At 39.1% G+C, this 20,733-nt stretch overlaps 2 protein-coding genes across 5 annotated transcripts in view; one reads left to right on the top strand and one right to left on the bottom strand.

Annotated features, from left to right (window-relative positions):
* RWDD4 (RWD domain containing 4) overlaps positions 1-11,160 on the top strand; it is a 40,356-nt gene extending 29,196 nt beyond the window's left edge. For 2 of the 4 annotated variants that reach the window (XM_035897834.1, XM_035897838.1), the window contains exons 8-12: positions 105-177; positions 3,959-4,105; positions 4,290-4,327; positions 4,977-5,181; positions 11,045-11,160. In XM_035897834.1, coding sequence (XP_035753727.1) covers positions 105-177; positions 3,959-4,081 — 196 coding nt within the window. In that variant the 3' untranslated portion in view covers positions 4,082-4,105; positions 4,290-4,327; positions 4,977-5,181; positions 11,045-11,160. Of the gene's footprint in view, positions 1-104; positions 178-3,958; positions 4,328-4,976; positions 5,182-5,703; positions 5,790-11,044 lie in introns of all 4 variants that reach the window. The other 2 variants (XM_035897835.1, XM_035897837.1) reach the window with 2 other exon arrangements.
* Positions 11,161-18,167: 7,007 nt separating this feature from the next.
* Positions 18,168-20,733, bottom strand: part of ING2 (inhibitor of growth family member 2) — a gene marked incomplete at its 5' end in the record, with an annotated part of 6,399 nt that continues 3,833 nt past the window's right edge. Inside the window, one exon of the mRNA XM_035897839.1 lies at positions 18,168-19,438. Within this exon, the coding sequence (XP_035753732.1) occupies positions 18,768-19,438 (671 nt within the window). The remainder of the gene's footprint in view (positions 19,439-20,733) is intronic.

Genomic DNA, 20,733 nt, shown 5'->3' with positions numbered 1-20,733 from the left:
AGTGTTAGCACCTTTGCCTACCCCCGCACTCTTCAAGGTTGCTGCAATGACTTTATTTGCACCTGCTTCATTAATCATCTGGGCTATCGTCTCATGGCACCCAGCCATATTCCAGACACTAGTATCACTGAGGAATCTGAAGTCCACAGGCCAAGTTACCTTCAGTTTTTCTTAGAGGTGAGTGGTTTCATTTCTGTTGCCATTTGTTAAATAAAGGAGAGTTGTTTCTTTGGATTGATTGATTTCTGAAAGGAAGATGCAAATGGAGATCTCAAACTATCGATATTGCCATTCCATATTCTATTTCAATAATCTCTTCTACTTTACGATGGTACATTATTTAATTTCCTACAGTTTCACATGAACTGTAACAAGATTGCAATGAAAAACAGTGTGCCATGTGGTTAAAAAAATGAATACCAAGCGACCCAAGTGCTCTGAAATCAATCATGTGACAAAGGAGATGGGCTTAAGTGGTGAACAAGTGTATTCATTCTTGTGAGAATACAAGAAATCTGAACCAAATTTCATGAGAATTTTGTGGAACTTTAAGAGAATTTGAATTGAGTTCCAAAGGTTATGATTGCTCCTTATCACTGAAATGTACTTTCTAATCCTAAAAATCTCCACGTTCTGGAAACTGATTATATGCTTTTCAGTGCTGAATTCAAGCTTCTGTTGCTATCTCAATACTTTATCAGTAAACTGAATACTGTTATCAAAGATCTATAATTGAATGTACATTTTTTTATCTTCCTGTAAATAATACAAGATTCGAACGTATATTTGATGGCATTAAAGTCAAACAATGGCTTATTCGAAAGAATGTCCAAGTCCTTAAATCCTGTGTATCTTAGTTCAGGAAAAGATATCTGGAAACATTCCTTCTGAACACAGTTCTTGTGGTAAAACAGTTGCAGAGAGAAAATTTTGCTGATTTCTACGTTCTCTGTAAGCCAGATCAGATCAGGCTTTATACATAGTGATCAGCACCCTATATTTCATCTAGAAACCAAAATGGTCACCAGTGCAGACATTTGTGTACCTGGCCTTTCTGTACTTACCAAAAAGGTGGACAGCAAAATTCAGGTAGACTGTTCAAGCAATCTCACCAGATAGTCCCAGTAGAACGACCACAGACACATGTGTTAATTGCAGGATATTCTATTCCTGTGCTACAAATGCTTTTTTTTTTCCAATTTAACCTTAAATATGTAGGTGTTTGTCCTGAACTTCTTTGTTTAGCCTTTTGTGGTGGAAAGAACTACCTTGGAATGTGCAAGATCAATGAAAAGTTTTTGCCTGTTGCTACAAACAAGGGAAAACACAAATGGAATTTGAGACGTTGTGGCTATGCAGGTCCCAGGCAAGTTCAAAATACACGGGTGTTTGATGTTTAAATATTCCCTTTCTTTCAGATTAGGACAGACAGCAGGCAAGACAACATGACAGGCACGATGTTGCATTTGAAAACATGACTGGAACCTTTAAAAGGTGGTTCTGCCAAAAAGAACAGACAAAATATACTAATCTCTGTAATTTGTGCCTGAATTGCCTTGCCTGTTCCTGAAGCAGTTTACTCATTGCGAAGGGCTGGATTCAAAACTAACATAAATGAACACAATGCTGAGCGCTGCTGCAATCATCCAGTTAAAAACAAGTTGAACATAAAGAGTTAGCCAAAGGATTCATCCTCACAACGCCTTGATGTGGAGACTTTTTTAGAATATGTCTCAGCCAAATTATAGTAAAAAACTGAAGAAAAATACATATTTTTTTTTAAATTATGAAAACTCAGAACTCCAGAAGCAACCTCCTGATTCCCATTGGTTTCAGTGAAGCCAGGATTTCAGCCATATGTTGTAACTGGATACATATATATCTATGATGGGGAATTGATCACTGTCATGGGATTGTTCAGGAGATTCATAAACCAAGCCACTTCAAACAGCTCTGTAGGCAGAATAATTACTAGTCACAGATTGGTGAGTGGTTTGGGTTTTTTTTTGTCTTGGAGATACGTGGTATGCAGGAATCTCAGTGCTGGAGTGATTACAGTGTGGAACATAGTAAAATCAAGATGTCATGCTGTTAGAATGGAAAAGGGACTTGTAGAAAGCATGGAAATTGTGCTGGTGAGGGATACAAAACTCTTTGTCTTTACAGACAAGGGATTGGTCTCTCTTACGGATTCTCTGACACTCATTTTTCAGGTACTAAATGCAAATTTATTCAGAAAGTAAGTTTGGGGGGGGTGTGCTTATGGATTTTTTTTTTTTCTACATTTCTGTAAAACCTAATTAAACAAGACATTTACTTAGCTAATTAATTATACAAAGTAGGCAAGGTGGGGTTTTTTTATATTTTTACTAGGCATTGTTAACTTACGACCTTTTGAAAAAGAAGTATGTGAAGAAACAGTCAGGTCATTACATCGTTCCTTGCCAAAGTAAAGAGTACAGGATTCTTGAGGGAGGTCTACTGCTTGGCCTCTCTGAGAATAGGTAAGAGTTTGTCTCTGGCACTGACTGCATCATTCACAATGTTTTACATATAGAACAAATCATATGTTCATGCTCCATACAACTAACTGCTAAATACTTTTAAATAGAATGATTGTTATTTTCTTGAGTCACTATAGTCATTAGCATAAAGGGCATTCTCTTAAAATCCATCAGATACCCATGGAAGTATCTCTAAATAAAGTTAAAATCTGAAAATAAGCAGTTCTTTACAGTATCTGAGTGGGAACTTTAAGTCTGGTTAAGGTCAGCTGTATTTAGTTTCAAAGCTACTGTGGGACCTGAACTGTGAGCTAAGGCTCCCTTTCCAGAAATGGAGGAAGACAAAAGAAGTCACTTTCTGGGGATAAAACTGTCTAACAGTAATAAAGACCTCACTGGAGCACAAAGATGCAACTCGGTTTTCCCTGCGCCTTTTGGACTGAGTTGGTTTTCCCTTGCGTTTGTGAGGTCTGTGAGAAATGTTTGGATAAGATCTTTTGGTGCTGTTCCCAGAACATGGTTCATGTGATATCAAAGAATCCTGATGTTTTGCCAGGGACCTTTTTGTTACTGGGGATTTAGAGACTGGATTTGTAACGGGTTGGCTGAGCCAGAATACAAAGAAAAGTCCTGAGCAACCTATTCTGTCAGGCCATCTTCTGTCAAAGGCCACCAGGGACCTGTACCAGGAGACTCCACCCAAAAGGAGAATGAGCAAGGGAGCAACAGGTGACAACTTTAACTTCTTTAGCACTGCAGAGCTGGAGCTGAAGCATCAGTAGTCCAGGCCATGGATTTGTACTGAAATTTGAATGACTGGAATAAATAAAAGTGGTCATCATAACCTTCCTTAAAGGCATAGTGTCCTTGTTTTGAAGCAGGGAGGTCAAAGAGACGAAGACCAGACTGATGTACAATTCTTGTATCACTTCACCTGCAAGAATTAGTGAGCCCAGCTGCCTGAGAAGTGCGAAGGAGGAATTGTGACTGTGCTCACTTAAATACTATTTAAGTAGCATTACTACCTCTCTAGACATCAATCTAAACCAGTGGGTTCCAATCTTTTTTCCATCTGTAGCCCATGAGTTTTGTCCACTGGCAAGGCAGTCCTGGGTGAACAGAAGATAAGCACATTGTCTGCTTTCCTCACTACTTTCCATTCACCTCATAAAGTCTGGAGTTGCAGACAGCCTATTTTGACTTCTGAGTAAATGCAAGGAATTTATCTTGAATCTACCATTGCTGTTCGCAGTAGTTACTTAAGGTGCAGTCTATCACCACCTGCTTACAGTATACACAAGATGAGAAGGGAGGAGGTTTTCCAGAAGCCTTAAAACTGTAGTGATCACCTATTAAGTAAATTGTGCATCCTTTCTTCTGAGGAATTGTGCTTCAATGAATGTAATTAAAAGGTTGTATCAGGTGACAGATGTCAATATTTAATATTTTTTCAGAACTTTGGACCCCATGGGAAAGGTGGAAGGAAATTAGGGTGGGAAAGGAGACTGGAGAAGGTGGTAAAACAAGAAATGGAAAAAAAGGAACTTACTGGTAAAAAACACAATGCCATTGGTTAATACTTGCTTATTGGAGATGAAAAGGTGAGAAACGGCATCCTAATGTATCATGTTTATACAGTTTCTCTCAAATCTCAAAATACTGTTCTGCTTACTGATGGGTATGTTATGTAACAACTGTTAGGATGTTGCAAAGTTATTTTTCCCTTCTTTGTGTTCCTTTTTTTTTTATGATGTCACTTATTTCCATCTTTTTTTCACTCCACAGTTTCCATTATGATCTTGTATCAGGACAGTCTTGAATAGGTAAGTGTTCTGTCATCATAATCATTATTAATACACCTTTTGACTGCTTAATTTACACTGATTAATTTTCTAATCAAAATTCTATAGTTTTTCTCCCTAAAGATCAAATTTTAAATTGTAATAAGAAGTTTACAGTTTCATTTGTGTTGTAACCAGAATTCCTTTTTCCACAAGTTTGCAAAGTTTATTAATAATCTTCGCTATTTACTGTCATCTGCGTGTATAAAGTATCACTGGTGGGCTGTGTTTGGCTTTACTATGAACAGTTTCCCAACTGACTTACTGTAGATAGTCTCAGCCCTGGGTTCATTTGACATGATTTACCTTGATTTTCTCAGTCATCACTGCATTGGGTCAACAGACAGGTCAGCTGGAGAAATTATTACGAGTGCATATATGTACATATACAATAATTTATACATCCATATGAAAGGACTTATGCCTAGAGGCCCATTTGGTTTTTAAGGTTCATTGACCAACACCAATGTGACTTAACTACTTATATAAATAAATACGCTAAGATTGAGAAAACATATGGTATGTATTTTTAATTAGATATAAATGAGATAAAAAAGAAAAGTGCTGACATAAACCTGCAGAAAGTTCTTGAGCTTGTGACTGACTTGCCAGATGATCTCCTGCTCCCTGGGTCACAGTGTGTTCATACCACATGCACCATCTCTCTGAGTTCAGTTTGCAAGTTCTGTGCCAACTCCATCTTCTTGAAACCAGCACATCCATCTTCTTTCTAGACGCTACTGCCTTGACCTACATTGGCCACTACCTGGTGCTTCCCAGCTACACTGAAGAAGAGCAAATCAACTATATCACACTGGAACTTAGAAACCAGAACGGTAGGTATCATTTTTTGTAAGTTTAAATGCACTTTTCATGTTGAAAAGTGACTGCTAGATGTGGCATTTATAAAAATAACCAAGAGTTTGGATGGTGAATATTTGCATGAAACTACTCAGAAATGATCAGCACAGTAAGGATGGCTTACTGAACATGTTCTCTAGTTGCTAAAAGTTCATGTACCTATTTTGCCAGTCCCTTCCACCAAAAATTAACACTTATCAAAGAAAATACTGTGAAACATTATTCCAGTGTTACTTGAATAGGTAAAAACCAAAGCATAGTATCCAGGTTTGCTGCTTAAAATACCTGAACATCTATCAAATTTTCTGTGGATGTGGAGAATATAACTATTTTGTTATTAATTAACTACATATGCAACAAGCAGAAAGCAGAGCTTGAAATCCCTTTAGGAAGTACTTTTATTTCAACAGTACTGAAATGCATTATTATTGGGCCTATCTTTCTACTGTAATAGGGTAGGCCCTTCATATATACAAACATCCCTATTTTCACTCCAGCAAATAGGTGGTGTGTACTTCTGTACAACAGCTAGAATCTTGTCCCTGGGTAGCTGTGTTCTGCAGCTGTCACCTTGAATCACCAGGTATCGTTAGAACCTTCCTTTCCCTGATCCTGGTCTCCATGCCCCTGAGAAATTGCACCATTTCTCATATCCTATGCCTTTAAATGTTCCTCAGTTGTGGATCTGGATTTTGGTGGGAAGAGAAAGTTCAGCCTTCCCCAGGGACTTTGTGCTGCTGTGGTAGCATAACCTTCAACACAGTTCAGCTCACTTTCACTAGGGGAATGCAAGGAACATGCAACAAGTGTCCAGCCAGCTGGCCACTGGCGATTCTCAAAATGTGCCCTTAGGCAGGGTGGATCTGATGGCTCTGCTCCCCTCTGTCCTGCTGGCTGAGAGTAAATACTACATTCTTGAAATTATTTTCAGAGAGAACTTTCAGGGGAAAAGGTAGGAAGAAGGAGAGATACCAGATTAAATTCTCCTGCAGCTTTGTCTGGGCCTCCAGGGATACGTCAGTGCCTTCCCACAGCTGAAAATCTGCTGATCCAATACATTTCCCCTGCCCAAGGGCAGGATCAGTTATAATTAAACCAATGCTGACACGATTGTCTAGCCTGTCTTGTAGCATCTTCCTCACTGGAGATCTTTACTTTCCAAAGTAATATATTCCAGTGCTTCACTGTCATTATGGTTGGACAGTTCTTTTTTGTTTTGTTTTCTCCCTAGTGTCTAATTTAAACCTTCGGTGCTCCATCTGAAGGACATTAATTATTGTCCTTTTCACTAGACAGATTGTCCCTTTCCTCTCGGAAGCAAACTTTCACGTTACTGAGGACTACTGACATCAGTCCTCTTGTTTCTGGGCTTTGTTCTATTTTTCATTAGAAGCCGTTGTCTTCTACACCTCTTCTCTATCTTGTTGCTTCTTTGAATTCCTTCCACCCTTAAGTGTGGTTTCCAAAACTGAATAGCATATAATTACTTAACATGTCTTAGAACAGCATTCCTATTTATTCATATCAAGATCTGGATTTTTTTGCAAGGATGCAAAATTAGTGACATGTTGATCTTACTTTCTTCAAATCCTAGTGCTTTTTTATGGTCATTTATTATTGTACTGTATTAAATAACCATTAAAGTGCTATTCCTTGAGACTAATACCAAATTAATAGTAAAGGTGTTTATCTGACAGATACTTAAAATTACTATTTTTCTAAAAATATTTAGGCTTTAAAATTATTGAAAAATGAGCCAGACGTGTACTGCTTGACAATTACAGATGATGCTGGTAGAATTGGTTTTGGAGTCACAATGGAAAATGTGTAAACTCCTGAATATTTCCTCTTTTGTTATTACATGAATAGTACACCCCACAATCATCAAGTTCCTCTACCGAATCACTTGCTCAGAAAGGAAAAATGAGGAAGCTGGCTAATGCTGATAAAGTAACTTAATGAAATGCAAAGAATAAGTTAATATATTTTGTGCTTCTGCTGATAAGTCAAGGATTTTGCATGTTTGTAAAAATTACTTCGAGTTATCTTTTCAAACAAAATGGCTCTTACATAATTTTCTTCCACTCACTTGCATCCTTTCACTAAGTACGATAAAACTATGGTTGGTCATCTTGCTGTGTTTTTGCTACCTTAAGAAATGAGACAAATGACGGCTAAACGATGGTTTAGAATGACAAATATATCAGTTTCTGCTTACATGTTCTGATCTTCTAAACTGGAAGTGGGCAGGAACGTTGAGCAGTCATTACTAAAGAGTTGCAGGATTTGTTTGAAATTAGGCTTTGTTGTGTGTCTTCTTTATTAAGCAGTGCTCTCTTTGTACGGGACTCGGGTTTTAAGTATGACTACTTATGAATGGCCCCCTCTTTTCCCAGCTGAAGTAGATGACCATCATTCCACTCTGGAGTAAAAATTTAATCACGGCGACACAAACACAGGGAGACTGTGGGCTGAAGAAGGTACAAGTTAGAAGCCCAAGCATCAAACAAAATAAAGGCATCTAGGGAAAATTTAGTGATAAAGGGAGCTAGCCATCCCCAACTAGCCAGTGAGATTCCAGCAGAAGTGACAGGATTCCAGTGTCTGTATTCATATAAAAATAAGATTTAGAAGAAACTTAGTGTTTTTAAGGCTTGCACAGTAGTAATGACAGGCAACAGAGAAAAGCTATGCATGCCGTTTATTTAGAAGTCCAGTTAGCTGCTATATTGTGCTGTTCCATGATCTTTCCAAGTATAGCAGCATGCATGGTAATATCTAATGGGATTTACTTAAGGTTTAAAGAGATCTGCTTGAAGTGACACACTGAAGTAAAACTATGCCAAAGCTATTATACAGTCTATTTTAACAGAGTTGTTTATATCAGCATCACCTTCAACTGAAACTCATAATCATAGAATCATAGAGTGTTTTGGGTTGGAAGGGACCCCTAGCTCCAATAAATATAATATCTTCCTACATGGTTCAAAAGCATGGCAAAACCAGCAATACCAGAGTTAAGTTACTGCTTGTATTGGGTTTTCTTGGCAAGGTTTTGGTAGCGGTGGGGGGCCTACAGGGGTGGCTTCTGCGAGAAGCTGCCAGAAGCTTCCCCCATGTCTGATAGAGCCGGTGCCAGCTGGCTCCAAGATGGACCCGCTGCTGGCCAAGGCCAAGTCCATCAGCAACGGTGGTAGTGGCTCTGGGATAATGTATGTCTTCCTCCCCCTGAAGAGGAAGGAGCAGCAGAGACAACATGTGATGAAGTGACCCCAACCCCCATGCCCTGTCCCCCTGCACTGCTTGGAGGGGAGGAGGTAGACAAAATCGTGAGTAAAGTTAAGCCCAGGAAGAAGGGAACAATGGGGGAAGGTGTTTTAAGATTCAGGGTTTTTTATTCTCTCCTTCTCTGATTTGACTGGTAATAAATTAAACTAATTTCCCCAAGTTGAGTCTGTTTTGCCCATGATGGTAGCTGGTGAATGATCTCTCCCTGTCCTTACCTCGACCTGCGAGCCTTTTGTTATATTTTCTGTCCCCTGTCCTGGAGCAATGGAGCAGCTTTGGTGGGCACCTGGTGCCCAGACAGGGTCAACCCACCACACTTCTTCAGTTACTTCCCATGAAGTGTGAAGAACCCTGACCCAGCAGAAGGTCAACCATGCTTTAGAGCCTTGATTTAGATAACTTCAACTAGGATACCTCAGTTAGATGCTTTCAGTTGATGCACTTAAGCCTTCAGTAGAAACCTGGGTGTTTTGCTGAAAGCACAAGCAGTATCTTACAGGAATGAGCTTCGTGCCATCTCATTAGTCAGTATTTGCACGACTGGCTTTAGTTCAGGAGCTCGTACCCAGTGTCTCTCCTCATTTTTGCTATGCAAGGCAAAAATAACCAGTTTCAACATCATTATGTGTTCATGGCTTTTTTTAATAGAGCTAGCTTTTGAACAGAGACAGAACCTGCTTTGTGCAGATTCCATATTTTGCCAAGGCCACAATTTAAACTTTTAACTCGGTCTCATCGGTTATTCAGGCTGTTGGATAGGAGATGAAGCATCTGCTGAAGAGCATGTTTGTACAACACCTTTGGAGAAACGGGCAGAGAGGAAAGGCACAAGCTGTTAGAAAATAGTATCAGTGGGAAAATAAAAGGTGTTTGAAAGCACAGTCAGCCTAAAGAGCTTAGCTTCAGCTGTAAGGGATTGAATGGAAGTATGTCATTTTTATATTCATGAGATAATTCCCTTTAGAAGCTGTGCTTAATTTAGTGGGAAGGAAAACTAGGACTATAATCCAGGCACATTTTACATATGTTTATATGCAGAGTTACTTTGGCCATAAGGTTCAAGAAGGAGCCTTATCAAATGGTCTGTTGTTTTGGCAAGCATACTAACATGATCTTAATTTAATAACTTTTTCCTACTGAGCTTTTTGAATAAACTTCTGCCTAGAGGCTATATTCCAAAATATCAGGATTTAATTTTTCTTTTTTTCTTTAATCCTTGATCCAGAGACAGAATAAGTAAGTGCAGGAACGTTTCTGGTTACAGTCAGGACGTTTCTCCTGTGAGGGACTTGCATGATTTGAATTATTAAGAAAAGTTTTAAATTTCTTCTCAGTTCATTTAATTCTCCTAAGTTTTAACAGCCTTTTACAGTTGGCAGTTACTGAAAGCACAGTTCAGTTACTCTGGTGCACTCCACAAAGTCAAGCCTTTGAAATCTGTGGGTGCTTTCTTCTCTGCTGTTGTACCTCATGCCAGCAAGTACAGATGACAAGTCATTAAATACGAGAGAGAGAGGTGTTAACAAAAAAAAAATTTTATTAAATACAAGACTTATTTCTGACCTGCTTCCCCCAAACCAATTCTGTCTCCGTGGCAACAGCCACAAGCGTGTGACAAAACACTCAGGATTTCTCTACGGAAAAATTCAGATACTTATCATGTCAATTTTCAAGGAAGCATCATATTTTATCCTCAAGCAGGTTTCCAAAGAGCGTAGCATGTTTACAGGAAGACGAGCCTTGTGGCTCGTAAAGCTTCATCAGCTAATGCATTAAGCACGCTCCCCGTGGCAAGCAGGGCCAACTACTGTGCAGGCGTAAAAATGAACACGTACTCTGTTAACTTACCTGATCTGGCAGTGCTTTGGCAAGGGGGAGGTCTGTCTCCTGAAGTCGAGTTTAGAATAGCTCTAGTATGACAGTCACAAAGTTTATTGCAATGTTTTTTACATAAAATCATCCAGAAGTACCTTTGTCAGTTTAGTACAAATATTTTAATAGTGTAAGAGGGGAAAAGCTCAAAATTATTCTTACCTTCTATTGCTAAATAAAATGTAATCATAATGTAGATGAATTTGCCACTCTGGTGTATGCTATCATTAGATTACAGATTACTGCATTGAAAAATGATCACCAACAAAGTATGTATTTTTATTTAGAAAATGCTCAGTAGTCTGTTTCTGTATGATCTCAATTGTTATTCAACATTTCCAAGTTTTATGATATTAATATGAAGAGTACTTCACCGATGCAGAAATTCCAGTGACCTGATACTCAGAAATCAAAGTAAGTAATTTGCCGTTTCTTAAACTTCTTAAAAACTCTCCCAGAAGCCATTTAATAGTGAAATTATCTTGCATCCCGTGTCCCAGCTCTACTGGTTAACTTCTACAACTCATTGTGTTCAACTGACAACACAAGTGTTTGTCAGCCTCCCAGTATTACACCTTTGGGGGGGAAAAAAAAGACAACCCAAAACATATTTAGTTTTTTTCTTAGACAATTTACTATCTATATGTATTTGAGTATGCTTTTGTTATCTGTTCACAGGATAAAAGTTTGGGATCCATTTGAACAGCAGCATGCCATTATTCCAGGCTGTGAAGGCGTACATCATACTGCAGCAAACTCCAGCTGCTGGAGGAAAGGGCAAAAGCAGTCCTACTGGAAGGTCTGTAAAACCTGATTATTATACTGGTAATGCTTCTACAGTTCTATTTCTCATCCTTCTCCAGTAATAGATGGCATGTTAGTATTAAACATTTACAAGACAAAATTTCTAAGTGGGCCATAATGTAGGTATATAAGTGGGCTGCAACTCTAGTATGGCTCTGATATTATCTTGGTTTTATTATTATTTGAGAAATGATGGGCACATTCTCCTTTTAAATGGGATATTGAGGACTTAAACTTTGCTATCTGATGAGGTCAAAAGGAACCTCGGAATAATTCTGTGTCTGCCCAGCAGCAGCTGACAGACTAAGGAGTATGCAGCCCCTCTTTTTGTCCCTGCACCGGAGAGCAGGATTGATGATCCCAGTTACCGATCTCTCCCTGTCTCAGGCACCAGGCTAGTTTAATGGCTCCAGTAAAGTGTTCCTCAGACAACAATAAAAGGTGTTCTTCAAGGCCTGAAAAGAACATAGTCCAGGGGAGACAGGGTCAAAAGTAGTCAAAGAAAAAGAAAGTGAAACTAAGGAAAAAATACCAGATAATCTTCATGCAAATAGCAGGAATTTGGGGGTGGGGGTGGGGTGTTGTTGTTTAACACATGTTCCCTTTACTCTAGGTGTTTATTGTCCATTTATATTCATTTCTACCACTCAAAATAATAACCTATTCATTGTTAACCTCAAACAGCAAGAAAGCAGTATCTCTGTGCCACAAGTGTGAATGCTGGGGCACCTGTGGGCAAATTAATTAATTGCACAATCTCTGTCTAGCTCCCTCTCCATTAAAAAAACCCATCAAAAAACCCAAACAAAAAAACCAAAACAAAACACCAATACTGTTCCACTGCCAGCAAATGCAGCTACTGTGGTAACCTCACATAGTACCTGTCTGGGCTGCTGTCTCCCAGACGAACTTCGCTGTATTCCTTACTGGAGGGTTATAGTTGCAAGTAAATTGCAGTCTTTTCCCCAAAAGTATGAAACAAATTTATGCACCTAAAACTTCCAAATCTTTAAATTCACGCTGCATATAATTTTATAGCATCCAGTTTGCCTCCCACAAAAATCTCTGCCTCAGTGAGACCATGCAGGGGCAAAATGAAGTTTGGGGTGGCATCTATAAGCCTACCATTTCCTAGCCTGACTGGTGACCTAAATAAAACTTTCAGTATTAGGTTTTTCCAAGATGTAATTTATACTATGGCTGTCAGGAGTTAAGATAGCAGTTGCCATGGAGCTTTAATCTTTTTTTAGGCTTTAGTCAAAGGAAGCTGGAAATCTGTATGCTGGGTAGAATCCTGCTCAACAGAATTTTATTTAAATCGGGACAGAATTTTATCCTAATTTCCCTACCGAAAGTTATTGTCCGAGGTTCTAGAATTCCTTGTATTCTGTTTCTCAGCAGGAGATGAAAGTTTCCTTTAAGGCTTCTTAAATCACACTACATTCAAACACAGAAGTACCCAAGTTGCTTGCCCCCCACTCCTCCAACTATATACTGTAACTTCCTACTAGTCTTAATGTGCACAGCTAATCACTGCAGTGAAATTCATTCACCAGTTTTACCGTTTTCAGTGGAGGTACTCTGTAAGTATGCACAAGCAAAACTTCAGGGAGGATTTTATTTTCTGTGTGCCCACTAAGCACTAAATCCTTACACTGGAAAACAGGCCTTTGGAACAGGAAAAGTTATTACAGTTTGAATCTGTGTGTATGCTACTTATAACTTCCTTGAAGTGTATTTAAGAAAAAAAAAAAGCATGCAATGCATGAAGTGCATCTCTGAGAAGTACAAAATTGGCCATGCTATAGTCAGTAATGTTCTGCTAGAACACAGCTGCAGCAGAACAGGGATGCAGTCCAGTCTAATACTTGCAGTTAAAACATTGCTGACTTAAAACTGAACTTGCCCTACCTAGTAAACCAAAAGAATGCAGAAATAGGTGAAAAAAAATGCAGAATTTGTCAAAAGAAGCTTTTAGAACTCTTACTCTACCCCAACCAAAAATTAGAATGGATTCAGCTGCAATATGAGCTTGATCTTAAGAAGAGACTTGGATTCAAATGCAAATGACCGCTTCATTTAATGAAGGATTTGCAGAATTTTCACTAAATAGAACTGTTTACTGGCCAGCTGTAGTGGAAATCCATAATCCTCAAGCTGTTGCAAAGACTGCAGGGTAATCAGAAATTTGGCACAAAAGAAAGGATTTCAAACTTTTTCAACTCTTTCATGGTATGTATTCTAAAAGAGGCATGCTAATAGTAAAAAATAAACATCTTTTTCCTTCCAAGGTATGTAAGTCTGTGGGACTTGAACAGTTGCACAGTGACATCTGGTTTTGCCACTGATAGCAAAATGTCTTACCTAACTAGCACTGGACAGAAAAGAAATTCTTGTGGGACTGAGCAACAGCCCTGCTCATCATCTTGAGAGGATCAGATGCAAACCCAACTGTCTATTCCACTGAAAAAAAGACTTCTTTGGAGCAGTGTCCACTAGCAGCCAGGAAGAACCTGAAAAAAACTAGACTGTCCAATGATGAAAGATACAAGGAGCATCTCAGATCTCTTAAGGACAGCTATTCAGAGATGTAATTGTTCACTGTGCCCAAGAAAAGGTATGCGCTGTGAATAGGGTTCAGAAAGCCATCATGGTCAAGGGAACTGCTTGAAGTAGCTCAAAAGAGCTTTTGAGAGGTGAGGTAAATAAGATAAGAAGCATGTATCTTCGAGAACAGATGCTTTGCTCTGAATTGCAGGGAGATACACATTTCCGTTCAAGGTTTTCAACCTTTCTTGAGTTAGGCTCCTAGAGGGAACTCTCACAGAACAGCAAGTGCCGCTAGTTTCCTAACCTTATCCGACTGGTCTGGTGCAGATCTTCCCAACATAGATCTCAGCCTGGTCTGTGGCATTCCACAGGTGAAACCATACTTGGCCTGCCTCATGGCTCCTCCACAGAGACTAGCCAGGGTTGCTAGTCCTGACAGAGGAAGATACGCTACTTCTAAGCTATAGCATAAGCAAGTTGCTTCTTCTTTGCCCATGATACATTTCTTTACTGAGACTGATAGGCTGCTTTTCAGGACTAATATAGCTGTCATTTGAGTTTAAAGCAGGCTTCAGCAAGCAATAGCTACCAATATAGTATTAGCTTTGAAATACGCAACAGAAGAACTTCAGACATATTACCTGATGTAATAAAGTGTCTTCACGATTTGCAGGGTCTTAAATCATTGCTGTTAGATTCCAGGTACGTATGGAAAAAAAGATCTATATTAGATTGCAGCATTTAAAGCAAGTTGGGCTTTTATATGAAACCTGCAGTATTTTTTCAGTCTGAGGTGCCAGTGTCAAAGACTTGCAGAGCTACTGGAGATGAGACCTCTTAATAAAAGAAATATGCATGCAGATGAGAGGGAGAAAGAACTCTAAGCCCTTAACTTGCTGGTGTGGCAATCACTGCAGTTTTGTCCCAATAGACTGATTAGGTTTTAGGGGAGACCGAACAGGGTGTAGTTCAGCCCAGCTGAGTCTAGAGAATAAAAACCCAGATAAAGACTTCAAGAATCGGATCTGTTGCAGTCAGAAACAATACAAGCCACAGAAGTGCTCATTTTTAATTATGAATTCAGACAAACTGCAGTAGTTTCCTTCAAGTGGAAGTTAGAGGCTTTTAAATGAAGAAAAAAAGTCTTCAAAGTTAGGAAACGCCATCTTATTTACAAAGGCCCACTTTAGCTTGAAAAGAACATCCAAAACGGAAAATCCTTAGATAAATTCTGGGACGAATGGGGCATTTCACTTACAACCCTTCTACTTGTATCAGTTTCAAGACCTGTCAGTACCACATTACCATTTCTGGATGTGTAGATAGTTAATACTTGGCAGGGAAATACAGTTAAAACTAGTTTAAATACAGAGGTATTACCATTGTGCTTTTTAGCAATCAACAGGTATGAACGTACAACAGCATGCAGAAGACTACACTTAAAAGAATTTGTACCTATCGGGGCTGGTAATTAGCTGTGTTTGGATTCAGGCAGCTTACACAACAGAATAAAGTAATACACAGCAACTGGAGGAAACCTGTATTGGTCTTGTGTACTATTCTAGACCTGCCAGAATTCTGGAGTCTAAAAAAACTGTAGTAACTGCTGGAGATAGCAAGATGGCTTTATAATATAGACAGCAAATACTACTAAATTGCTCATTTTGCTTTCAAAACAGTAAGCTTTCTATCAGGTGTATTTTCTGGTTTGCTTTAAAGTTTGGCTTATTCGATGATTATTTTGTCAAGATTAATCAAACTGGTCCACAGGAGAATGATCAAGAAACACTTGCTCTGATACCATTCAATTTAAATAGTTTATGGGGAGCTTTTGCTGCTGCTGAACTTGCATTACTTAAAAACTGAAAGGCAAAAAGCAAAAACTTAGAAGTGTGCTATATTTTATATCAAGAAAACAAAACGTAACCTATGCTGAATTAGGATGTAGCATTAATTTTCACAAAGAGGAAGCAGTTTCCTGTGTGGTTACACACACTTCTATCAGCTTCCAAAGCATTTGTGGTCCAGATTCTTTTTCCTGCAAGAAGCTAGACTTACTTCATGACAGCAAATACACATCTTAAAGATGAACTGGTTTAACAGGTGTTTACTTTTCATTTTCACTTCACTGGTGAGGTTCATCCCTTTAAGAAAAGGAACTCAACATTAAGAAGCAACATAGAGAGTTCTCTACTTACCTTTCTGATTTCACACTAGCATCTTAGGTGCGTCTTCAGCAATTACCACTGATCTTCTATGAACACAGATACAAAACCACAAAATCTGGGTTTGTTAAAAAAGGTGGTGAAATGCTAAATGCCAGGTAACATCAGATCTTTTCCATGTACGTTTTAAAAACGCAGTAGCCAGATTATTTAAAAGAGGTAATTTCAGATGCACCCAGGTATATTTGAGGCACACTGCTAATCTGCTTATGAACAGAATTATTTCTGCATTTGAGCAATTTCATGTATTAGGCAAACAAGTGCCGTTTCCCCAGCAGTATCTTCACTGGAAACCTTGAGAATTCATATTCCCTGCTAGAAGGGCCATTAGCATAAAAGCAAGCATCCCTGCATTGGAGATATTTATCTGGACCACTCTCAGAATCTAAAATTTTCTTTCTGTAACACCACAACATGCACTGCTTACTTTAGCAATTATTCCAGAGGAACAATTATATAAGGCTCCCAGCTTTCTCTTCTGCCTTGGAAAAACGTATTCTTGATTTAGCCAGCAGAAATTCAAGCAATACTTTTCAAGATAAATTAATAATGTTAATAGTTACAATTTCACTTGTACTTTGTTCTGCAACTAAGTAATGTTTGTTTTTTAATACTAGGGAGCATCACCATTTTAGGTAGACATTAGATGTTGCTACAGTCCCGAGCCCAAGGCTTCCAACCAGTCTTCCCAAGTAGGAAATTTAAGAATCATTAAGCTGTAAGAAATGGAAAAAAGGATCAGCTGACCTGATCATTCTCCATCAGTAGCCATGATCCAACCCCCTCAAGAAGCTTATGTTTGCAACCTCAGATTAGCCACTAGGGCTAGAAAGCAAGATAGGGCCTTGGGATAAGATTCACCTTCTCTCCTACCCTGCAGATGGTCAGAGCCCTTACAGTAGTTTCCTGCAAGAGCCATTTGCTTACTGTGGTACTGGTCTCCCCAGTAGAGCTAGACCACTTAATAAACCTACAATTTTAGAGCAAAAATTCAGAACAGTGGCTTTACCCTCCCCTGCCATATGTTAACTAGTATTACTTGCAAATGCTAAATCCTGTTAAGGAATCAGATCATAACTGTGGAAACAGGCTCGGTATTTTACGTAGCTTATAATATTTAGAGTCCCGCGCATTGATTCATACCATCTGGCCCGACAGCACTGAGGCTTTCTTTATGCCAAGCGCAGTGCATCCAGCCCCGGCCATCACAGCCCTCTAGTGGAGATGCAGGAGGGGATTTTGATGGCATTCATCCATTGTGGCTTGCTTTTGCTCATCTGCCTTCTGGGCTGCTCTCAACTCAGCACAACTGCTTTTCAGTCAGGCTCAGCCAGGGATGGTGTCACTTCTCCTTCTGTGCTGTCAGGGAGATCTTAGCAGCAAAGAGCTGAGACCTGTGGGGGCCTCTGAGCACTTGCAGCCCACCTGCGAGGTGCAGACGTAGCCCCTGCACAGCTGCTCCCTCTGCCTTGCCGAGCCCGCCAGGGCGCAGGCGGTCTCAAGGAAGAACATTGTTGAGCAGGAACCCTAGGTGCAAGCTCTGATACACCAGGTACACCACTCACTTCTCCTCTGTTAGCATCTCCCATTGCAAAGGAGCAGGAACAGCTGTCTTCATCTTTTTTCCACCTCCTCCAAGGAGTGGAGGTGAGGAAGTTCACTTTTAACTACCACCCAAGTAGTATTTAGACACTACTGGCACACTTCGGGACAGCAGTGTTACTTAGCCTGTCAGAAACCTGCTGGGATTTGTCTACTGGCTCTTGTTTTTATTATCTATCATAACTTTTATTGAAAGCTTTTGCCTTCAGGCATTTTTGGTAGTGACCCAAGTCAAGAACTGCTGTGCCTAAACCCAGGTGTGGCTACACAAATACCGCTTTAAGGAAGAGCAAAGTTTACATCCCAGAGAATACCAGTACTGTTTCTTTCATTCAGCTCTCTAAGAGATTGATTATGATGATTTCATCACATTTGCAATTTCTGTTCCCCAAGATGTCAACAACCCCTCCTCTCAAAGGATCCTTCTGCCACTTCAAGGCTTCTACAGGCAGTGGCAAAACATAAACAATCAAGGAAATAGTTTTGGCATTAGAGAGACCATCATAAACAATAAAGACCACATCGGGATGCTCGACAGAACCCAAATAAAACCTACTAAGAATATCCAAAACTGCATACACACCATAATTCTATCATAACCAAAAACTGACTCCCAAGTGTAAAGTCACAAAGACAAGAGTTTAATGTTGACAAAAAAAAAGCTTAAGTTAGTGGTATTTTCTTCCTTGAAATAACATACTGGTCATATGAAAGTCACTGAAGAGGTCTGCTTTTAGCTCGGAAGACTTTTACAGTTACAGCTGAATTCAAAAACCCTAATTCCAAATGTGTGATGTTAACACAAAAACTGAAAACTTAAGACCTGGGATAAGGAACAAATTCAGTTGTTAAGATTCTAGCAGTTACGTGAGGCCTTTCAACGCCTTTCCCTTAACATGAAAAGTTCTTCAGTATCTTTCCCACCACCATTATTTCAAGATTCACAAGGTTCTTTAAAATACTAATGGGGTTAAATTGAAACCAAGCGCCATATGCTTGTAATGTCTTCTGTGAAGGTCTGAAGCCACCCTGTTTCAATTATTTGGTTATTCAGTGCAGAAAGTTAAAGATCACAGAAGGTATAACAGCTTTTAATACTCCATTAATATTATAGATTAAAAATTATTGCATAGTCTTATGCATTTCCTAAAACAGCGTTCTCTGGAAATTAAACATTTTAATATAAAAGGAGCAACTCTTTAAAACATGAATTGCTTTCACTACCTCGATCTTCTATCCTTTTTTGACTTGTCAGGACATTTGTCCATCGTTTTCTCATTGTCTCCTCTGCACTTGGGGCAATACCATTTCCCCTTTGGTTTGTAGGTGAGTCCAACACACGAGAAGTGGAACCACTCGATAGGACACTGTTCGTTATCACATCCTATCATTTCGCCGTAAGACACTTGGTTGCATAAGCAGTAAGTTGGTTCATTGGGATCGATTGCAAATTCTACAGGTGAAACCTCTCTCTCCTGTTTGGCTTTGGAGCGTTTTTTCTTCTTGGAAGATTTAGATCTTTTTTCTTTAGGTGGCTGATCATCGCAGTCATCAATACCATTTGCTATGTGGCACAGATCGCGGCTTTCACTGGTTCGCTGGCGACGAGGTCTACGTGAAGATCTCTCTGGCTGGCAGGACTCCATCTTTGCCTTTTCTAGAGGCTTTTCGTTCTCAGACAGATCTTGAAAACATTGAGAGTGTGTTTCCATTTGCCGGGCCCTATTCTCTACCAGTTCTAGCATCTGAGTAACTATTTGAATTTTTTCATCTCCGAGTTCTTGGCTGTTGATTAACGCGCGCTGAAGATGCTGCTGCAAGCGTTTCTTCTGAACAGGATCATTTTCTGACTTGTATTTTTCATAGACATCATCTATTTCTTTTAACGCTTCTATAAAATAAAGATAACAGGAATAATTACACAAGATGAAACATGCTCAAGAAAAGTACAGAAATGTATTTCTAACTGATGAGAAATAGTACTGATTTTTATTATAGTATACCCTAGTGGGCTAGATTGGATATTTTATTCAAGTGTAACTGGTCATCGAATCAGTGTTTAAGATCACAATCTGTTGCAAGAAAAAATTCTCAAGTTCTAAGAAAAAGCAAGCTTATTTTAGCCATTAGAAAGAGAAAGGATAACCAAAGAGCGGGGACCACAGCCGCTGGAGCGTGGATAGTCCAGATCCTGCCTCCCCCTGAAAAAGCAGGAATTTCATCTGAGAGTCCTTACCACAGTAGTTCCAAAACCCTGGCTTACAAACCTAAGCAATAGCTTACTGTATCACAGGAAGAAACTTAGAATTCGTATAATCATTATATATCATGGTATGTAACACTCCAGAATTGGAATATCCAGGTCCTCTGCCTTCCCCTTCTCTTATTCATCTGAAGGTTTGGTATTACACTTTCAAGTACACATAGTTATAAAAGGAGTCTGACAACTTAAGTTACACAATGGCAAATTTATAATCAGGCGTTAAATCAACTTAAACCACTCAAAATGCTTTTCCTATTATGAAAACAAACTGCAGCGAGTTGCATTTTAAATCGAGGCTGAACTTTGCAGAACAGGTGACCTACCGTTCAATGCATCATGGGGTATTTTTAAGCAACTACTAACGACTGGCTCACAGGTTGACTTCTAAGCTTTTCTTCTTGCAAGTCATGCAAAATAACTGGATGAGCTGCTGTGAATCTTTCATAATATTTAGTTCTTAGAAGCAAGTTTAATGAACCCAAATAAGAGATTAACAAATGCCTTGTAAGCCAGTCTTAGTCTGTACTCTATTGTTCTATATCGCTGGATTTCAAAATTGTATTTTCCGGGCCAAAAGTTACACTAGATCTATACATAAAAGAGGGAGAAATTGCTAATGTGGAAGGAAACAGATTAGCAGAACTGACAGTGAAACCTGATGAACGGTATTAAGATACAGCACCGGTTCCTTCAGAAACAACTTAAGGATTTTATCTGAACAGGCAAGGGAATTTATGAATGATACTAAACTATTTACTTCTAAAGCAAGAGGATACGCAGTACAATCTATCTCTTCCTAAAGACCTGCGTTTCACAAACTAGCTTTCATTTTTAAAGAATTTGTCTGCATTGTTCAGTTGTGAAATGATTCAAGTTTGTGCTCAATGGAAGCCATAGATATTATCTCAACATTGTTCAAAGGC

The sequence above is a fragment of the Egretta garzetta genome, unplaced genomic scaffold (assembly GCF_000687185.1).
Source record: "Egretta garzetta isolate BGI_Z169 unplaced genomic scaffold, ASM68718v1 scaffold46, whole genome shotgun sequence".
NCBI classification, from domain to species: domain Eukaryota; kingdom Metazoa; phylum Chordata; class Aves; order Pelecaniformes; family Ardeidae; genus Egretta; species Egretta garzetta.
The sequence above is the reverse complement of the archived record's forward strand: the minus strand, read 5'-3'. Positions and strand labels throughout refer to the sequence as shown.